We start from the raw sequence: 22,309 nt of genomic DNA, 5'->3' as shown, positions 1-22,309 counted from the left end.
TGCCAGCATGCCTTTGGGACTTTTTACCCGGCTTCTTTCAGATGCATTTTTTTAACAGAAAGTATTAAAATCAACACTTTCACACACTCAGTCTCCACGGTAAAAGTTTTATGTCCCACCATGCCTACAGTTAAATTCCTATAATGAGAGCTCCAGGTGAAGGGAGCACAAACTAACACGGTGTTACCCCTCCCCCACATGTTGCTGTACAGTGCTGTTCAGATCCCTCAAACAGCATCACTTTGATTTTGCTTATGAGAAAATTTCAACTGTCAGAATAAGAGTTGAAGGTTCAGAAGGACCCTGATGACAGAGCTGGACAATGAGTCAACTTAATAACATTTCTGTTTTTGAAAATTTAATACTGGGAAAATCTTGATTTTTTTTAAGCAATGCATTTCTTGGGGTTTCCATATTTCATATTTTAGAGTGATGTCAGCCAACTAAGAACTATAGCATATTTACAGCTTTGATTTTTTTCCAACTTTGAACTCAGGTCAACTGAGTTTTTATGATGCTGTGTACATCAAATGTGGTATGAAAAATCTGGAGATTTTTAACCCGAATCGCCCAACCTTATGACCCGATGTAAAACAGCGTTCACCATGTCATAGCAAACAAAACGATGACACACATCTCCAAGTCTACATGTGTATTTTACAGAACATAGACGCTCAACTTTCAGCTTTCCAAAAGGGTGCCAACTTTTCTAAATCCTGCATCTCTCATGACAAAGAGACTGAAACATCAAATTCACATTTGTCTTTGTTTTAATTCCCAATCTTGTGTCATTTGCTGCACATCTTTCCCTCCTCTCTCCACTGTATTTCCTGTCAATGAGGCAGTAACTCATTACATCTCTGAATTTCACCATTCTAGAAATTGGACAAATTTTCTTTGCAACTCGATTCACTATTTAGCAAGAAGACAGAGAAAGAGCTGTTAGTAAAGCTGCGCTTCCCCTTCCACACAAGTTGTTGAGCACCACCACTCAGCTGGATGATAAACAAATGCTTCTTTCTGTGCATGAAAACAAATGTATCTACTTGGAGACTTGTTCATCAGGACAGTAAGGGTGTAAAAAAAACAACCAAAAAACCACAACTGAAGTGCAACCAATCACTCCGATTTAGAAACAATTGGCAGTTTTAGTGGTTGTTTATTCTATATAATCACACTTAGAATGATAAGTTATGTTATAAAACATTAATAAAACTGTATTAAATCAATATATGATCATTTCTGGAGCAGTGGGTATTTTTTTGTTGTTTTCTTTTAAGTTCAAGGTGATTAGATGGCTTATATTTTTGTTTTAAAACTGTACATTAATGCTGTGATATCATAATACAGCTGTATTTTACTCAAGATCATGAAAAAACCCAGAATCTTCTCAGACACAGAGAAAGTTTTATGGGCCGACTGTGCCAGGAGTAATGAGCTTCACACACAGAGCAAACACACTCGAACTGAGCAAACATACTGGACCCAATCTTTAGACGTGACGCCATCTGCTTACAAGCTCCACACATGAAATGCTACTCGTTCTGCCTCACATGCAGCACTCGACTCACTACCTGATGTCTAATCTTCCACCTGGGAGAGAATGAAAAAGATGTCAGTCATTATTTACTGTGGCTCACACGAGAGCAGAGGTGGCTGACCGTGAGGTGACTCGCTCCCTCTGTAGTGTGATGCAACGCCGAGTGTGTGTGCGTGAGCTGTTATTTATTTACCACACTGCAGCGGTTGGATTCTAAAATTGCAGTGCCCGGCAACATTTCGCAGTACCGTGGAATCCAGAGCGGAGTTGTGTGGCATTTCTCTACCGCTTGCTGGCCTGCGGTGTCAGGAGTAGCAGAGCCGTGTTACCTGCTGCCTGCCGTGGGGCCCAATATAAATCACACCAGCTCCATAAAAAAAATAAAAAATCATTCTGGCACTGAAACATTTTTGAAGCTTTCAATGTTATCTAAAAACAACTCCTGTTCTAACACATTGGAGTGATGAAAGAATTTAAAAATGAGCATCACAGTACATTAAGCATCAGTTTGTCATGAGACAGTTTGATGACCTTGATATGCCAGCTTCACATCAAATTTTAAACAAACTATTACTTCTATGGCTACTAAAACATACTTATTACGGGTGCAAAATATGCAACATTTCTGCATTGGCATTTTGATCTTGAGAAACTTGGGTGTTGAATTAATATTCAAGTGCATACTGTTCAAAAACATTTTTCCTGCTGTTGTTAGCCAGTTAATTAGTTGGTGATTCGTTCTGCCCAGGTAGCATGTTCAGTCTCCCCAACACCTGTTGTGCATATTTGCCTACTGTGAGCTTCACCAGAGTGATGGGTGGCACTCCTTTAGTTTCTACACCATGACTATCTGCATGTGTTGTGATGAAGGTTTCTCAGAATTGTTTCTTTTTACTTAGTGATCAGCAACAGATAAAGAAGCGGCAGTGCCCTGTTTCTCTGTGCTCCAGCAAGAGAAGTACTTCCAGTGCTTCCTAATTAAAATGTTTTTTTTCTAATTTGAAAACATTTTTAAGAAAGAATTATGGACAATTTTAATGTCCCATTTGAATTGAGATGCATCAATCAGATTAATATTAACATCGTAAATTAGTAAATGTCACATTTAGCATGGCTGGTATTACTAAATTACAAAATCTCTGAGCATATTGGTCATAAAACCGAGATCTTTAAAGTTACTCAGATTTAAAAAAAGGATGTCAGTATTTACAGATCGGGCATGTGCCACAACTGACAGACACCAAGTTTAGCTCAAAAGAACTGACTATTAGGATTTCTTAAAAGTTGTCATTTAAATTAAGAAATCTATCAAGCTCAGCCACATACATGAATGCAGCAGAGTTGTGAGCTACCCTGCCAACTATAAAAAAGTTAAACCAACAGTGAGAGCGCATTCAGCGGGCTTTTCACACTAGCGTCCTAATAGTTCTCCGGGGAGCGGCAAATGCAGCAGAAAAGACTGAAACCTCGTCGAGCTTAGACAACACACTTCAGTTGAGGCCCTGCCCTCAATTCAGGTCACCACACCATCTCCAACCTGACCACCAACCAGCAGGAGTCCGAACAGAGGCCAGGATTTAGATTTCTGCCTTGTGTTACCACCATGTTATTCACACACTCATGAGAAAAACGTGCAGAGTCTTTGAATAGCGCACCAAGTCCTCCCAGTGAGTGCGCTCCGAGCTCACCTGCACCAGCAGGAACTTTAATCTGCGAGAAGGTACAGTTCAGAGGCCACGGACCCCTGCATGGAGACTGCAGGCCGGGCTGCACGTCCTGGATGAACTCGTGTGTTTTACGCCTCAGTGATAGCGAGACAGCATGACCCCGACCTCAGTTGGCAGCACCTGCCATCAGTCATCGGCCATATAAAAACATTTTTATAGGCCGGTGTGGGCAGTGAGGCTCCCCTCCTCTGCCTCACTATCTCTTCTTCCTGCACCTCACAAGCACCTGTCAGCACACTTAAAAAAAAAAAACAGCCTGTGGATTTTGAGGAAAAGGGCAGTGGGGTATGGGAAGGATAAACTTCCTTCCCTGACCTTCAACATAATGTCTCCCAGGTGCTACCACAAGGACAGCCAAAAGACAGTAAAGAGAAAATAGGGCAGGACGTAGATGTCAGATGGAAAGAAATACTCACCACCGGTTTCATTGTTGAAGTCCCAGGCCTCCACTATCAAAGTATAGGACCTCTGAGGAAGAGGAGAGAGAGAGATAAGAAGTGTCAGTGAAAATCAGCACAACAAAAAAATAAATAAAAATAATTAGGACATGCATATTTATTTGCAAGTTTGAATTTGTTGGCCCCAACCCTCCGCTATCCAAGTCTTTTCATTCACTGCTGGGCCTGAATAATCACAAAAGTGTCACCCCATTGGTTTTAGATGTTTTAATACTTCCAACGTTTGGAGAACTTTCCCCATTTTCGAAAGACTTACCCATCCTCCCATTGACATTTCATCCACCTCTTTTCTCTAGAATGGCCAACAAAGCCTCCACCAGAAAATTCTGTCAACTCACAACAATTTTCCTGCTGATCTGATTAACAGATAAGCCTGAGGTGGTGCAGAGGTCTCCCTATGATTAGAAAAGTATGGGCCAATGGGCAAGCTGAAAAACACCAAAGATCATCTAGAAGTTCATAGAAAAACATGCACATCCTCATTCTAAGAAAACATTTTTATTTTATACTAACTTAAGTAATTTATGACAGAGTTCTGAATCTTTTCAAGTACCCAGCACAAAGCACAAAAAAGTGATGTGTCCAACTCTGAAAGGCCCATCTACATTTCAATTTCCCAAAAACACCTTTTGTCCAATCCAGAGTTGATCAAGCTCACACCAATATCAGTTTACACATTCACCCGAGCATGCACAACAGTTATGAGAGAATGAAAGCATTGGCAAAGTGAGAGAAAATGAAATCCACTTGTGGTGCTCGAGCATCCACTACTAGACATAAGTGTCACTTGTACTTGCACAGCTCCTTGCAGCGCTGCATGGAGGCATTAAAAAAATTCTGAAGTGTCAGTAAGGCCGTCTTTGTTGCGATGACTTCATGGTAAACAAACCTGCTCCAAAGGAAAACCCCTGCTCACTTTCCACACAAAGAACGCAAGGAGCATGAGTCACTCCAGTGGATTTTTTTTCTCACTTTGCCTTCACCTTGTTCTCAGGCATTCAACTTTCCATTTTACCAGGAGACATTCGTTTGATTCCTTGCCAGTATTTCCCTGCAATCAGGACAACCATTATTTGAAATGCAACACTCATCAAAACTTTACTGTAAGTCTTGATTCATAACTGCTTGCAGTTGCTTAACACTGCACCGAGTCAGTGGTAATGTGATCCCTAATCATCCTCTACATTGTTGAAACCTGCAGCGAGTTATTCTAGCAGTCAGAACAAAAAGTGTTCTGGCAAGTATCAAGTTAAAGCTTTGGCATTCCCCACCTCCCTCCACAGTGTCCAACACCTAAAAACCCAGCAAAGGAACTTTAGCTTTTTAGCGTGCTAGTTGCTGGCAGATTAAATTTCAAGCTTAAACAAGAGCACTCAAAAACATCATTACAAGCTATTTTACTGCATGACATTTTGAAACCTCTTTGGGCTAGGAATGACTAACAGAAATAACTCCCACGCATGTGACAGCAGCTCGATACAAGCAGTGATCTCATCCTAAAAATGGGAACTCTAATGCAATTTCACTGACCACACAAGGCATTTATTCATTAGGAATTCAAGTGTACTTTTTTGCAATTTAGCATTTGGGAAAACTGATTTCCACTCCACTTTAGGTGTGGGTCACTATGGCATTCTGACAGCCTTAAGTAAAAATACCACAATTTCATAATATTTGCACTCAAATTTAAGACATAAGTAAACAAAGGCATGTTAAACAGTCTTTTTGTTTGGTTTAGCAAATCTCCGATAATTTTAAAAGAATCTTTGTTCAGTCTAATGTTTTCCACTTCAAGTTAGACGGCCATAATATTTCATTTTCATTTGTTTTATGACGTAACTTTCTTGAAACAGATGCTAACTTTAGTATTGCTAGCAGCTAACAGTTAGCTAGTCTTGATCTTCTTGCAGTGCACACAAATCATTTATCACTGTTTCTTTTTTTACTGGGTGCCAGAAGTACTACAACACAAAACCTACAAATGTGTCTGATGCTCCCGGCTTCCTCAATGCTAATGTAACCGACTAACAACGGTTAGCTCAAACAATGCTTAAACGTTAACAGTTATCAGCTAGCAGCTAGCACATTCTATTGGTGCTAAACCAAAGCTGAATTTACAGTTTTTAAAGAGATTGAACTATATTTTACTTGTAATGAATTTTATATTCAAACAAATCTCAAAGTTCTACATGTTAAAGAATTTGTTGAAACTCTAAAACTCTCAAACTGAAGTTAACTCAAACTTTAACTCAATTACCTGCATACAATTCGCAAAAACAAAACGGGAAATTTTCAATACTTTGTTGGCATCAGAAACTGCTTAAATTTGAAAATCATAAAATATTATATGGTCTAAACATTCCTGAACTTTAAAATTCTAGTTTAATAGATACCGGTAAGTTGAAAGACAATTTATGTTGTAGATCCTTCTGTATTTTCACAGGTATTTTATTAAAAAGAAATTTAAGCCAAAAAAAAAAAAATGGTAAGATGCAAAAATCAGAGCACAATTTTAAAACCTTGGTAAATTGCTCCATTATACCAAAGCCCATCTCAGTTGGATAATTCTTTAGCGATCTGTACATTCTGTTTTTTCACATTCCAGAAGCATTTCCCTAACTGTTGTGCTATAAACACAACAACCTTAGTTGGATTTCTGCCAAGAGAAAACATCAACAAACCTAGTACACCTCCAGCACTATGAAACGTCATACTGCGTCAATGACTGGCAGGATGGAAACCCTGCTCTGTTTGTCATAAGTTGAAAAAGACAAAAAAAAATTGGCACATTAATCCACAGGGCGCCTCAGATCTTAATACCTGTAAGGCACATTCACAAAAGACAAAACCACACCCAGATCTTGCATGGCCTGGGCTTGCCTTGACATGGAGGCCATTGAAGCACGTTAATCCCAACAAGGCAGATTATACATTAGTCTTAGCCCTAAAAATGATTAAAACATCTTTGATGTTATTTTGAATTCAGTTAGCCCAACAGGTCACCATTTCAGACAGACAATACAAAATAAAACAAAAAAAAACAGTTGCAGAGAGTAAAACACAGCCCCACTCCTCATTCACGAACACTCCATAACTCCTCTGCTCTTATCAGCTTGAAACCGTCTTGCCACTGCCAGGTTCACTTTTCCCAGGCTTCCAGCTGACTCACCGCTTCTCTTTGAACTACAGAGAACACACTCCCTCTTTCCAACACACACATATATAAACACACACACCCAAGTGCAGTAAGTGTGGCCATACGTCTTCTTATCTTTCCTGGCTGAGCAGGCACTGTCCTAGAGACAACCAACTCAGGCGATAAAGATCCTTCCAGTTGAAACCACTCACTTGCCAAAGAACACAACTAAATCCTCTCAGTAGGGGAATTTTCTAACACACTCCCCCTGTCCTCCACTGTAAAAAATTAACCCATCTGATTTCTATTACTAAGAAATATAACAAAATAAGGAGAGCCATGTGTCTTGGAAAAACAAGCAAAAGCTAAAGGTTGAAAAATGAACTGAGGTTGTCAATCTGCAGGACGGAAATGCAAACTCCTTTAGTTTGCACATTATGACTGTGTTTTGTGACTAGAAATATTTCCAAAGGAGGAGTTTTTTGTTGTGGCCTTCTTTAAGCCAGCTCACTGGCAGTGCACAGGCAACAGGCAGAGAAAACCTAAGTCATCCCAGTAATCTTATTTTGGAAATGCGCAGTGGAAATGTTACCATTCTGAAACTTTCTAAATCTCAATACTGGTATTGTGATTTAGCTCAACTTTATATGAAAGCAACTGCTCATAAAAGAAAAACAGAAATATTAGATCTGAGACAACATCTCTGTCTTCAATTAAAACAAAGGAAATACAAATTTGTTATGTTTATACACTATGGCTGCCTGTTTTGTTACCGCATCTTTTCCTAAACTGCCAAATTTGTCTTTGCAAGTGTATCGCTTTTTGAAACGACATGGTCAGCAGTGCACAGCAACAGCAGAAGAAGACTTCACTCACCCTGGCATCTCTCTGAGAGGATTTAAACCATAAAACAAAGAATGGAAGGAAAGGTTTAATTGAATTTTCTTTTTTAAAAATTCTAATACACTCTGTCAAAAAGTTATTCAGCCCAAGCCTAACTTCAAGCTTAAAATAAGATCTAAAAGAAGAGCTTAGTCTTGGTTGAAAAAAGTTGGAGATAAACAAAGGTCTGCAATCAGAATAAAGGAAATGCAAACAAAACAAGTCAAAGAGATGTTGACCCTTTGTATCAGATTTCTTTAGCAGCTCTAGCCAAAGAGAAGCGAGATGGTCTATACAACACCTATGTGGCAGTCTGAGATATAAAATGACAACTCTAATGTAGCCAAAATGAAGGCAAACATTGTAAATATTCCCATCCCAACATGACCCTGAGAAAATACACCATCTAAATAACAGCTCATTAAATATTCCATGAAGGTACAGGATACACCGGAATCTCAACTGCAAGGAATCTCACCTTCTGCCAACATAAACAAAGGCACCGCAAACAGACTTTTTTTCACAAGGCAAACAAGATCAAAACACAAACCCCAGACAAGAGATGAAAGACATGTTGTGCATTTAACTAAACAAGCTTAAAGACAGCGAGGGATCGCTTTTTGGCACGGGTCAGCCTCCATTAACGGAAATGCAAACAAAGCACAGGTTACCCTGATTAAATGTGCTTCAGAATGCATGTGATGCCATGCTTCTGTTCAACTTCAAAACAAGTCTGATAAGCAGTGAAGCATCAGAAGCCATTATGCAATGTCACAGGAAAAAGCACTGCAAGTGCAAATTTTAAAAAGGTGGGGGAAAAAGAAAGCAGAACAGGGTGAGGTACAAGAGAGACATTCTTTTCCCTCTTTCACTTGACTAATCTGCATTTAACTGCCACATCAGAGAAGACTACATAAAACAAACATGTCATTACTCCCATAGGAGCCAACAGCAATTATCCTTCAGGCTGAGCCGCCTATTGTTCTTCGACACACCTTCGTGTTTTCAGACCGCTTTGGCTCATCAACAAAAATCAATCACAGGGATATTAACATTTCCCAGCTCAGAGTAACACTACAAACACTGTGCATGAAGGGGAAGATGGAAGAAAAATTGAATTACGTCATTTGATTTAAATGGATTAGATAGTTAAAGTACAAAAAAACATTATGGAGTTCTCACGGTACCAGAACTAAAAATAAAGTTACAGTATTTACAAAAGATGTAAAACATAAATTTTATTTGTGCTACTACTTAAATAATAATACAGGAGCCTTCTTTCAATCGGCTGACCAGCAGTGCACAGCACAATATTTTTTGTTTTGAATATGATGCAAAATTCTACAATAGCTTTATCACTTTAGCACTCATCAGGGTAAATAGCGGTGTAAATATTTTAAGTTACATATATATAGTAATTGTTTTTACACCAGAATCCTAAAAGAATCTCAATTTAATCTTCAACGCATATCTTCCAACAATCATGTAATCTTATTTTTAAAAGTGTATTCAAGTGGATGATGGTAGTTGATGCCAAGACTGGACAATTAATAGTGCAATGGCAGTTTTGCTTGATACAGATAGAAAATGATGGAAGTTCTTTGGTGTGGTAATATTAAAACAAAACCAAACAACAAAAATATGATTTTTCTGCATATTCCACTCAGATCTGATAAACGAAAAATATGATTCTGATCTTTGGCCAATTAATTTATGCATATGTAGTAGTCTATGTGGAGCTTTTTGTCGATCTTAGCCCAAGTATAACAAGCTGGTATTGACTAGTTACCTAATTAGGCTACCTATTCCAGTTGAGGGAGATGCAATTTGGGGTTTGCCAGCTGTAGCTTAAAATTACACCTTAATAGGAATGTTAAATCTTTTGTTTCTACACCATGATTTTCTGTGTTTTTGCAACTGCAAATAGTTTCAACCAGCCACATTTGTCTTCCTTGTAAGTCTAGGAGCCTCCTTTCAATCAGCTGACCAGCAGTGCACAGCAATTAGTGACCCAGGAAAACTTGGGTCACTCAAGAAATTGCTCCAATTTTTCCTTAAAGAAATTACTTCAAGATATAGAAAAGATTTAACAGATAGTCTTAAGCAACGTGAAACCAGACATTTTTTCCCCAAACTCACTGCTTCTCAATACTAGTTCTGGCCTAACATGAAGAAAAATCAAAATGCAATCTGAGATGTCAAGAGTTCAGTCTTCACTCAATTACTGACTTCCAAACAAAAGATAAATGTAAAAATTCTTCTCACTTTTTTCTAGGTGACCAAATATGCTGATGAAGCCAGAGAGATGTGGTCTTCATCATTGCTGAGTCTACGACAACTGCTTCCTGTTGCTTGCCCTGCGCTGGCTTTACAGCTGCGCTACCTCCATTATGTTCTGTAATCCTCACTGTAGTCACAGAGGGCACCCTATTGTCTCTACTTGATACACCATGAGGGCCAGTGGAGCTGGGACCCCAATTCTCTTGTGGAATAAAAGCCCCAAGCAGACACCCTGAACCCAGCACAAGTCTCAGAAATAGCGGTTCGCTTATGTTAAAGAGGTCCACCCAACATCATCCAGTTCAACTGGACGCCTGGTTCTTGCCCTACCTGATCTAAGGACATGTGTGTAGCCTCATTAAGTGCAGCAGTTACCGTGGGTGGCAAGGTTAAAGCGATGAAATGCCTGCAGTCCAACCGAGCGTGATTTAAACAAAGCCCTTGGTCTGGACAAGAGGCCAACTTCATGCAGCTCACAAGAGAGGTTGAAGGGACGAAGAGGGGTGGGGGAGAGGGCTTCATGAACTCTCAGGACCCAACAAGCCCAATTGCACCACACTACCATCTGTCCACAACAGCCAATCAACTGATGAAAAGGACAAAGAGTGATATCATACCTAACCTGACAATTGTTAGTGTGCACTGGAGTAAAGCTCTTGAAGTGAAGGATGAGAGAATCTGGTCTTTACCAATTCAAGGGCTGTCTGCGTCAAAGCCCTTTGCATTGGAACAGTGGCCCAAGCAATCCAGATGTTCTTATTTCATAGTATGGCAAAAAAATGTTGCTTTTTTTTAGTATGTATGAAACTGAAAGAGTAGCAAGAGTCCTCAAACTTCACGAGGCACCAAGTTTGTTGTCCATCTCTGCTCTAGTGCTGTTGCAAGGTTAACGCAGACTTAATGCTGCCAGAATGGAAATGTAAACAGAAACCCTTGTCGTTTAAAAAATATGCAAGACGCCAAGATCTAAGTAGAGCACAAATAAAATGCACAAAGCATCAAATTCCCACAAGCCAACATAAATGTCCTTTTCTTTTTTTGACAAGATCTGATAGGGTCTACATCAGATATCAAAGACAAAAACCAATCATGATTGATGGAAACAACAAGTCAGCATGAATAATGCTGGATATTACAAGAAGAACTTCCATCACGATAGAGGTAAAAATAGCCTTGATGTAATTGGACACACACACATACCAGCAGACTGTGCCTTTCAGCTATCAGGCACAGTGGAGGAGTTTGTGGGCCAAGCTCTGGGGCCAGTCAGTCTGTGCACGGTCCCTTTTTTTTTTTTTCACTTCATGGAAATGTGCTCCAGCATGGCAAATCATCTCTCTCACAAAGCTCCAGCACTCCCGCTTGTCAGGGTCGTTTATTTACCAAAAGAAGACGAGATGTGTGACCCAAAGAAACCAAAAAGTTTTTTCTTTTCTTTCTACTCTAGAGTTGCTGCAACTTGAGAAGCAACCAGAGGAGGCAGAGGAGAGGAAATCTGTGATTTAAACTGTTCATGTCAACTGTTATCTGTTAAGATTATGCAAACAAGATCAAATAAAGGTAAGACAGCACCAATAGGGGTTCTTAACAGAGTGATTTTTTTGTAATCTAAGGAGTATGATGTGTAGTGGAGAAAAAAAATGTGCTGCAGGTTTTCTGATAGAGGTAGTTTTGCATCCAACACAAACTGAAAGGATTACAAGATTTTTTTCTGACATGTATCTGAACAGTACATTGACTTATAAGTCAATGTGTAAAGCATGGTTTCAATAAATGCTCAATTTTACACCATCTGACACCAGATCAAAGTTGATTGCAGAAATATTGTAAAACTTTTGTGAATCTCTATTTTAACAACTGCTTTTAACACTGTCACACACAAAGCAAGACACAGGAATGAAATAACTCGAGCCACTTTCATCTTTACTCAAACTGATGGGTGCCAGATAGCTATAATTAACTTCAAATCATACTTCTGAATTAGCAACCAAGTGTCATCCCAAGCCAAATTCCAAGTTTAACAATATGCAAAGTACTTTAGCACTCTAAACCAATTAAGATGGACAGGTCTAGGTCTGGTGGACTAAATTAGTGCACACAATCTCAGGACCAGGGTCAGGGGGTGTCAAAAAAAGAAGGATTCCAAAGGGAAACTTTTCCTTTGTTTGTTGCCTTTTCTAACCACTTTTTAAAGGGGGAGGGGGACGTTAAAGTCAGAGTCGGTCCACGTCTGAATGAGGCCCAGAGCAGAATTTAATTTGGGACCCCACAAGTTACCACAGCAGTACCGAGCTCCTGTTAATATTGTCCATGCTAAATTTTTTTAACATCTTTTATTTATAAAATCATATTTTCCTGTTTTTGCATTTAATATGTGTTATTTTATTTTGCATTACCAAGCAACAATGAGAAAAAAGGACTAGCCATTGATGCATTTATGAGTAGTTTAAGTGTGCATTAAAGTTTTTGTTTTTTTTTTCATCGAGTTTTTTTGTTCCATAGAGTTTGGCCTTTTATATGAATTTTCTTTCATACATAAAATGTGTTTACTTCTGGTAGGTTTTCAAACTTGTCCTCTGTAAATTCAAACTTTCCTGGGCTTCCCAGGAACGAATGAGACACAAAAAGTCACAAAGTTTTCATATGTTTCGTCCCGGCCTCCGTGAAGGTGATGTAAGGACATACATCTGCCTTCCGAACACCTATTTTCACTTCTCTAAACGTTTTATTTGGGGATGGAAATCAGGAAATGTGTTTTTTTATTATTTCTTAAATGATTATTGAAGCCTCCACTCACCGGCCAGGCAAAGCTGAAGGGCAAAACTATCCTGGATTTGTCATTCCTGACAGGACTCCTGAAAGAAAACGTATTCCCTCCGAGGACAGGCGTAGATCCCATTCCGAAGCTGCAGGGCCCCGCAGCGGAAACCCTGGACTGGTATTCCTTCAGACAAACTTTGAAAAACGTGTCGCACTCGCTCCGTGCGCACTTTCGATCCGCGGCGCTCCGTGCACCATCGCAACACATGCCGTTGGGCAACTCTCCGTTCGCGTTGTGCATCGACAAGATCTGCAGCTCGAATTGTCCCGATCCCTGCGACACCTGTTGGGAGACAGAAGAGTGGTTATTCAGCGTGCAGACCCGAACCTCTCCTGGAAGCACGACTGCATGTCGAGCTAGCACACAGAACACAGCGGTGCATCCACTCAGCCGAACCGTGTGACCTTTCCCGCTGCTCCCCGACCAACAGATCCACATACCTCCACAAGAAAGCAGAGCAGGAAGAAGGTAGCAACCGCGGAGCTGCGTCTCAAAATCATGCCTGCTGTTTGCCACTCGTTTGTACTAGTCGTCCGGCCGACCCACGGCACCAGAGCTCTCCTCTGGTTTGAACATGCACGAATGGGGGGAAACAGCAGTTTGCTTAGCGGAGCACAGGTTCCAGATTCATAGAAGAGCTGTGGTTTCTTTCCTGGTAGGTCCGTCAAACACTCCGGAGCGTCTGCTCTTCGTCTCCACTTGTTGCTGAGGAAAGTTTACACAGAAGCCATGCGGCGGCCGATCCCACTGCAGACTGACTCACTGACTGCTGGTCCGAGTCTGAGCTCTAGCTACACAAGTTCAGGAGGGGAGTTGCCTCCATAATAATGAGGCAAGCTAGCACACAGCACCGCCCCTCAACCTTAAAGCTGCTTCTCACACTTTCTGTAAAAAACAGCACAATCACTTTAGATGCAGTTACCGCCTACAGGACAATATACAACCTCGCTGTTTAGCAAATTCGCTGTAAACGGTTTTAATCGAGATAAAACCCAGCCTCCCTGAGCTTCCACAGGTACATGTCTCTGGTGGTGACATCACATAGGGCTGAGCAGAGCTGCAAACTTTTGATTGGGGCTTAAAGCACTATCAGGGTGCAGGTGGCGGTGGTGGTGCTTGACTGGGAGGTAATTATATATATATATACTTATAAGAAAAGTAGAAATAAATATGCTTTCACCAAGATACTTTGTGTAGAGAACAACTGAAAATGTGATTTTAACAGTGATTTTGGTTGATATTAAGCAAACCAGTGAAAGTATATTCTTAAATATATATATATATTTTCTATCATTTTACTTAACTTTATAAGTTATTTCCATAATAAATTGGATTGACAAATTGTATTTTCAATAACAATCAATGAAGTTTTTTAAAGATTAGCTAAATCCCAAATGAACATTTTATTTGCAGATTAACTGTATAAACTGCACTTTAATGGTGCTTTCTTTATGTTACTGTGCAAAACGTGACATTTTCATATCATTTTGTTTTGATGTGTCTGGGTTAGAGGTTAGCTACTCCAGTTAAATCTTCCTATTGATAACAAATGTACAGCTTAGTCGATGTCTACGTCACAACCCTGCATCAGGTATAAAACCATCTCACTCAGACACAGTAATTGTTGTTGGAATTGTAGGCATTAATTGATAACATTTTCAGGTTAGCATTTTGTTACCTATAGTCAGCATAGTCTTTTAATTTAATTAGCATTGTGCTAGCTACGGGACTGGCTGAGTCAGTGCCTTGAGCTTGAACTGATAAGGTTTAAACCCGCTGGGCTCCACAAAGCCTACCTTCACCTTTGGTGACGACGGAAAGAATCCTTCACCTTAAAAGAATGATCTGTGGCGAAACTACCAGGTGGCTCTGGTCGCTCTTCATGTTTCAAGCTAGCTGTCACTTTCCCTGTCCTTGACCACACCCCTGCTTAACTCCCTCTGCTCCTCCTCCCCACACTTGGCCACGCCCCTGTCTCTTAGCACTGCCCACTTTGATGGAATTTCCCGAAATATGTCTAGGCATTATGTTTTTACATTAGGTTTAGTTCCACGTTAAGAAACATGTAAAAAAAACAATTATATTTAAGCGAAATTAAAATTTCAGCTTTAATACCCAATTACTTTGTCTAGCATTATTTTTACATTACTAACATTCTATTCACTGTGGAACTGACATTGAAAAGAAGCAACAAAAAATTGTTGGGGTGTATCAAACTGACGACTTTATTCCAGGTGTTCCCTAGGTCATGCCTTGCTGGGTAGTAAACCATATTGCCGCTATTAAATCCGCCACTGACATAAAGAGACTTATGGCCCTTTTCCACTAGCACCTCTAAAGCGTGGCTCGACTCGGCTCATTTACACAGTTCTGGTGGTTTTCCATTACAAGTCTAGTGAGTGTGGTCGACATATAGTGGTCGACCCCAGAGTCCGAAACGTAGCGCAACGAGATCTATATGCTGTACAAACACAACAGTGAAGGACATGGAGGCTATGTTGAGCAGTCTCCTCAATCTGGGGCTTTTTTTTGACTCAAAAAAGAAAAGAAAAAACAGAGAAGTCTGTGGGCAGAGAAGTAAAGAAGAGTGAGAGTCACTTTTGTGATGCAACACCCTAGCCAAGCAGTGACCGACACTCTTCTGATGTCACATTTTAAGCCCCACTTTGCACATTTGGATCCCCAGCTAAAAAAAATTAAAAACAAAGACTAGTACTATGTAGTCAATGATAGAAGAAAACCCTCATAATCATCTATAACTTTTGCAAAAGGGCCATCATGATGCATTAGAATTGTCTCTAAAATTTAATCTTGGAATGATGATGGTCCCAAAAAAGTGGGTCATAGTTGTAAGTCAGAAAACCACTTCTCTATTTAAACTTTTCCAAACTCTCTTTACAATCAAAATCCATCATAAAGTTGCTTATGTATGCAATCGAGATAAAACTCAGCCTCCCTGAGCTTCCACAGGTACATATCTCTGTACCTGCTGTCTAAAGCTGTCTAAAGCAGCTTTTACAAATATCAGATAATCTGCTCGATCTTTGTGTCTTTTGTGATGTCATCAAACCAAAAATAAAAGTCAGAACTGGATATTTTCTTTTTGCCACAGTCTACTTTTATTTTTTGTGAACTCTTGCAGTGGAAATCCATATTTGATTAACAAACTGTTTGTATTGCCAGGAATGATAAAAAAAAAACACACACCTGGATGGTAGCTTTAAGAATTTCTAGCATCACAGTGCTGGCACAATAAAGTGTGAAGACTCATATGACCCGAAGTCATGTTGACGTGCATAAATCTCCACAGCCACAAGCCTAAACAAAAATTAAATGTATTTTTCAAGCATGCCTCTGTTCTTACTGCATGTAGCTCTTGTTCTATTGGACTTCACCACAGCTTTTCCAGAAATTTTTTCTTCGTAAAGATTTATGTCTGCCTGAAAGGTGGACAGATCCGATGTTAGCTTTCACACTCTGATTAGTAAAGGCAACTCGCTAAATCATGTGGAGTGAAAAGAAAGCTTGCATCAAGGCCAGCAGTGAGCCAAGGGCAAGTACTGAAAGCATGGCATTTTTAGACAAGCCTTGGAAGAAGATTGTGAAATTCTACTGAAACATCTTAAACGTCTGCAAATTTGAAGCATATTTTTCCTGCTAAAAATGCTTTGATTGTTGGAATGTCAACAATGTCAAGAGCACACATTGTAAATCAGTTGCTAATCAGAATATACAGTGCCTTGGAAAAGTATTTGTACTTGAACTTTTTCATATTTTTCAAATTACAAAGGCAACTCTGAATGTAGTTATTGGGATTTATGCTATGAAACTAAACAGCTGAGGTAAAAATAAAATAATACATGGTCTTTCTCTACAAATAAAAATCTAAAAATATTGTAAACTGATGCCATTGTTTTGCCCAAATAAAATCAATAGGCTTCAGAAAATGTCTAAATAGTAAGCAGATTCTATATTTGTGTAATTTAATCTCAGAATCAATCCAGCCATTCATTGAAGGCTTCAGAGGTCTGAAAGAGTTGACAAGAAGCATCATGAAGACAAATTTAAATTAGTTTGAAGTCATAAAACAACATGCCAAGCTCTTAGCATCTCACAGAGCTCTGTTCAATGACTCATAAGACAATATAAAGTACAACAGCCTACTAAATTTTGAATGTTCACCTAAGCTGATCAAAGAAAGTATTAGCCAAGATGGCCGTTGTAACTCTGGAGGAGCTGCAAAGAACAACAGGTATAGGAGAATCTGTCAACAGGACAAATAAAAAGCATCACGCTTTACAAATTTGATGGAGAAGCAGCAAGGAGAAAGATGTTCTTAAAAATAAAAAACAATAAGTCTCACAGCAAGTATGCGGAAAATGTTGGTTTGGTGAGCTGAAACTAAAAATATATCTGATCTAAATGTGGCTAAAAGCTAACACCCTAAACACGCCACATCCACTGAGGGAAATGGTGGTGGCAGCATCTTGTTGTGGAGTTGCATTGTTTCAGCAGAGCCTGATTAGGCTCTAACCACCCAACCATGGAAGGTGGTTAGAGTTGAAGTGAATATGGTTGGAGCTACATGCAGAATAATACTGGAAGTAAACCTGGTTTAGATTAAGGCATATTAATGTGTTAGAATGGTCTAGTCAAAGTTCAGATCTCAATCCGTTTTAGAATATGTGGCAAGTGAATCCAAAAATATGTTTTTCTTTTAAATATTTTACATGTAAAATGTACAAAACATGTTTTGTTTTCCTTCCTTTTCACAATTACACATGATCTTGTGCTGATTCTATCCTATGTAAAATAGCACTGCAGTTTGTGGGTTTAATCAGACAAAATGCAAAAAAGAAAAAAAACAAAACAAAGAAAGGTGAATATATCCACAAGTCATGGTAAGGCCAAATATCTGTAGCACTAACAGAATGGATGTCCGTCTAAATGAAACTCCTGTTGACCAGATTAACAGATTTAACATTCGTTTTATTTTCATGTGATTAAGGAAATATTCCTATTGGTGTCAAAGGGTAACTGTGGCCAGGTGTCTCTCTTCTAGAAGGTAATCTGTGAACTAGATCAGTGGCCAGCACTGTGCACTCACCCACCCACACACACATTTATATGAGGGGTGGGAAACCCCCTCAGCTCCTGTCGTTAGTGATTTGTGCGAACCAATTACACAGGTCACTCAAAGGGTCACAATCAAAGAAGCGCCGTTGGAAACTGTGGTATTACATAGTAAGGAGCGAATCAATCAGTAACTATGTAATGCTTCACCATCCCACTTTATAGCTGTTTATGAGAGTGTTGTACTGTGTAGATGTATGTGCTTCCACTAGATAAGCTGAAAGTTTTTTTTTTGTTTGTTTTTTTTTTGTAGATTTCCTATAAGACTGTACAACCTCTACTTTGTTTTGTGTTTCACCTAAACTGAAAAGCAGCAGGGTTTATCTTATCTGCAGAAGCATCAGCGACACAGGGATCCACACCAGCCAGGGCTTGGATTTTCATCTAGTGCAGAGGCCGTGATACAGCTTGTATTCCTTCACAAGGAGGGAGAGTATCTAGGTGTTGCTTCCACGCTCTTAAATCACTGCCGTCAATATTCAAATGTCACATTTCCTGTGGTTGAACTTCAAGATGAAAGATACCACTTCCTTGCCTCAACCACTGAGCTGATAGACATCTCAGGTTGCAGGCCTCATTGAAATGCTCTCTTTGGGTAATTAGGGTTAATTGGAAAAGTTTTTAACCCTTGGGTAAGTTTCCTTTTTCTCTCTCTTTCACTTATTCTCCTTTATGGGAAAAGCTGAAATTGAGTCTAGACGCTATGGACAGTTTGGGGAGGGGGTTGTGTCAGAAATCTGCCTTCAGTGCCCCCACGACCTGCCCAGAGGTGATGCTGCTATGGAGGATGATGGGGGTTGGGAAGAGCTATGGTGAGAGGAGGTGGGGAATGTATACAGACTATACAGTGCTTAGCAAGACTTTTTTTCGTTTTGTCACATTATACAACTCTAAACTTTGATGTACTTTAATGGCCTTTTATTTGGAAGACCGAATATCTGTGGGTCTATGTATGTTTCCGATTGTTGTTTTGCTGGAAGGTGCAGACTCTTTGACATCCTCTAACGGGATTCCTTCCAGGATTTTCCTCTATTAATCTCCATCTCCCTACCTATCAACTCTGACCAGCTTCCCTTCTGTAGAAACACACATTTATACCAGTTGTTTGAATTATACCTATTAACATCTGCCATTTCAAGTGGTGCAGTGGTCCTAGGTTCCGAGTCCAGGATGGGCTCTTTTTTCTTTGAGTTACCGTATTTCCTGCATGCATGTTGGATTGTCTCTGGGTACTTCAGTTTCCTCCTACAATCCAAAAACACTTCTGGCCATCATTCTCTTTAAATTGCTTTGTAATGGCTTAGTGACTTATCCAGGGTTTACTTTACTTCTTGCCCTTTGACCAATTATGTACTTTTTATTTGATATTTGATTATTTGAAATATTGTTATGTCAGTATTTAAAAAATTATGCTTCTTGGAATTTCTTTTTTACCTCAAGCATTTTCTCATTATCGTCAGTCCTTCAAACCAACCTTAGAGCTGATAACTGCACATTTTTGCCTTTTTTGGCATATTAAGTCTCTAAAGGATCTCTGCAGGTCCTTCAGGGGTACTGCCGGTTTGCTTATCTGATTAATGTTGTCAGTTTAGATGGAAGGCCCTGTCTGAGCAAACTAGAACAGAGCTTGGAGAGACGTGGAAGGAGATCTAAAGATGGCACACTTTTTAGATTTTGGGGGAGAAAATCTAAAGGTTTTTAGGGAGAGAAAATGAGAGAGAAAACAAAATCGCATTTTGTTTCTTCATCTCCAGAACGATGCACAATTTTATCTTGGTTTATCAAATAAATAAAACATTTACAGGGTATGTACACTTTTGGCAACACGTTATAAATTTTTTCTTTCCTTTGACAATGATAGATCCAAACTAGTGGTACACAACTGTAAAAAGAACTGAAAAAAACCTGCATCTCTTCTGTTTAACCATAACTACTCCCATTTATCATGCAGCATGTCTGCTGCTCCTTATGAGCACGGTGTGTTGTCCTCATGGAGCACAGACCTGGTTTCTCCTCCGAGGCCATGGTGCTAATCTCATGCAGCCTTAATGTGATTATGGTAATGATCACAGAAATGACCCTTGGGGTTTTGGGGGGCAATCCATGGCTCATACATCCTCACACATGGGTCTGCTGTGACTTCCAGATGAGAACAGCAGACTGAGCTGGTCCTGGTGGCCCCTCTCTCCTGTTCTTGTGTCCTCTCTCTGCTTGGATGAGATGAGTGAATGACCAAATACATTCCAGACCAGGGACACAAAACCTGAAAGGCCATGAGAGGGAGAAAGAGATGGATACCTTTTGTTGTCTGACAATCGATGCCGTATTCCAATCCAATTACCTCAGTCTTTTGCAACCCCTTCTGTTGCAGAGCATGGCATTGAAGCCTGCTGGAGTTCAGACTTCAACAAGAATGTGATGGATTAGGTGCTTAGTGTCCTCCCTTCCCCCTACTTTTATTAAAATCCATGACACATGCTCCCATGAAATGATTTGTAACAGCTACTATCTTTTTAACGTTTAACATTCAGTCACCAAAGTCAGGGAAGAGGTTAATTTCCTCTGTCATCCATAGCAAACAAAATGATCCTGTGTTGTTTCAATAGTCAACAGAGAAATACAAGAAAGCAACATGACTGTGTATTTACCCTTCAGCTTTACATTAAAGAGGAAATTACGTGTGCATGAGGTGCTCTTCAGAACATACCGACACGTTTTGGAGTAATGAAACCTACTCAACCGCAGTCAGTCTTGTGAAACACCTCTGCAGGCTCTTCCCTTTCTTCAAGCAAAGGCTGATGACTGTAGAAATGAAAATAATGTTTCATTTTGGTTTTTTTGCTGATATTTTACTACTGCTACACATAGATGTCAGCTTTCAGAACTGTGAGAATAAAGAGAAAAACCAAAAGGATGAGAATATGTTCCATAACATAAAATTAAATATGATCAAAGATACAATCAGAAGGTTTCATACACTTACCATGAACCTAATGTCATTAGCTTAGACTGAAACACTCATGTACAACTTCAGGAAGTGAACAGCATTTTTTTTCTAATCCACATCGGGTCAAATATATTCATATAGAATCAAATTTGCAACCTTGTAAATATGGGAAAAAATGTCCTTACGCAAGTTGCAGAGAAGCTGGAAAATAGGGCTGGAGGTTTGATCACCATTATTGGCAAAGGTGAGCTGAAGTAAAGCTGAAGAATTTCATTGTTCCAGCAAGTACATTTCACTAGTACAACAAGCAGCTAAATACACTATCAGCATGATACTTCCACTACTATGCTTGATAGCCAGAACAGTGTTCTTAGATCTGAAAGTCTCACCCCAACTCTTCCAAACATCCTTTCGTCATCGTGGCCAAACAGCTCATTCTTTGCCTTATCTGGCCATAAAACATTTTCTCACAGGGTGTTCAGTTTCTTTGGGTGGGCAGCTGCAGATTTCAGTCATGCTTGAAAGTGCTGGCAGCCTCTCAGTCCATGGTTATATACAGTGGGCAGTGGCACTGCTCTTCAAGTAGTTTACATTTGGGAGGTTCCTGGGTTGTTCTTGAACATTTTAACCGATTATCTTTCCCTCTCAGGGGAGCAGTTTGGGTTAGCTGATGGAAACTTGGACACTAATGGTTTTTTCAGTAGGACAAGGATCCAAAAAACACATCAAAACTGGTTTGGGGATGAATTAAGCAGACTTTCATAAATCTGGAATGACCCCCATCTCAACCCTGTTGAGAATTTATAGACTATGTCTAAAAACTGAGTCCATGCAGGGAGACCCAACCAATTTAAATAAATCCCCACCAAGATGAGCAGTCAAACATCCACCCAGAGATTCAACAAAAGCCTGTTGATGTTCACAAATATAATGTAGTGCCTCTGCAATGTTAATGGACATTTAAATGCGCACAGACATGTATATATGTATACAGATGTACATGTATACATATATATGTATGTATGTATATATACATACATACAACTCTGTAAATATGGGAAAAAAATTATATACATATGCAAATGTCTGTATACATGTATCTCATGTATACAGACATTTATATGAGATACATGTATACAGGCATTGAGAAAGATTAGAGACATCCATGAGAAAGTTGAACACTCAATTCTAAAAATAAAAAATACTTCAAGTTGTTTGCTGCATAATCATCTTACCCTGAAAAATAAAATTGTGTAAAGTCCAAAATCAGTATGGGAATACAGTAATATAAACATCTGACCAGATCTGTACATCAAAATTTATTTTGAGAAACAAAATTTGTATATTCTAACTTTCAGGCATTCAAGACACAAAATACTTTATCA

General features: G+C 39.4%; 1 protein-coding gene across 1 annotated transcript in view; it reads right to left on the bottom strand.

Moving 5' to 3' along the window:
* The window catches only part of jag1b (jagged canonical Notch ligand 1b), a 36,769-nt gene extending 22,890 nt beyond the window's left edge, over window positions 1-13,879 (bottom strand). Inside the window, exons 1-3 of the mRNA XM_044136225.1 lie at window positions 13,285-13,879; window positions 12,821-13,126; window positions 3,684-3,735 (exon numbers count right to left, since the gene is read on the bottom strand). Of these exons, the coding sequence (XP_043992160.1) occupies window positions 3,684-3,735; window positions 12,821-13,126; window positions 13,285-13,344 (418 nt within the window). The 5' untranslated portion in view covers window positions 13,345-13,879. The remainder of the gene's footprint in view (window positions 1-3,683; window positions 3,736-12,820; window positions 13,127-13,284) is intronic.
* Between the last annotated feature and the right edge of the window lie 8,430 nt (window positions 13,880-22,309).

The sequence above is a fragment of the Gambusia affinis genome, linkage group LG13 (assembly GCF_019740435.1).
Source record: "Gambusia affinis linkage group LG13, SWU_Gaff_1.0, whole genome shotgun sequence".
In the NCBI taxonomy this organism is placed as follows: Eukaryota; Metazoa; Chordata; class Actinopteri; order Cyprinodontiformes; family Poeciliidae; genus Gambusia; species Gambusia affinis.
Note: the sequence above shows the minus strand (reverse complement) of the source record. Positions and strands in the feature narration are given on the sequence as shown.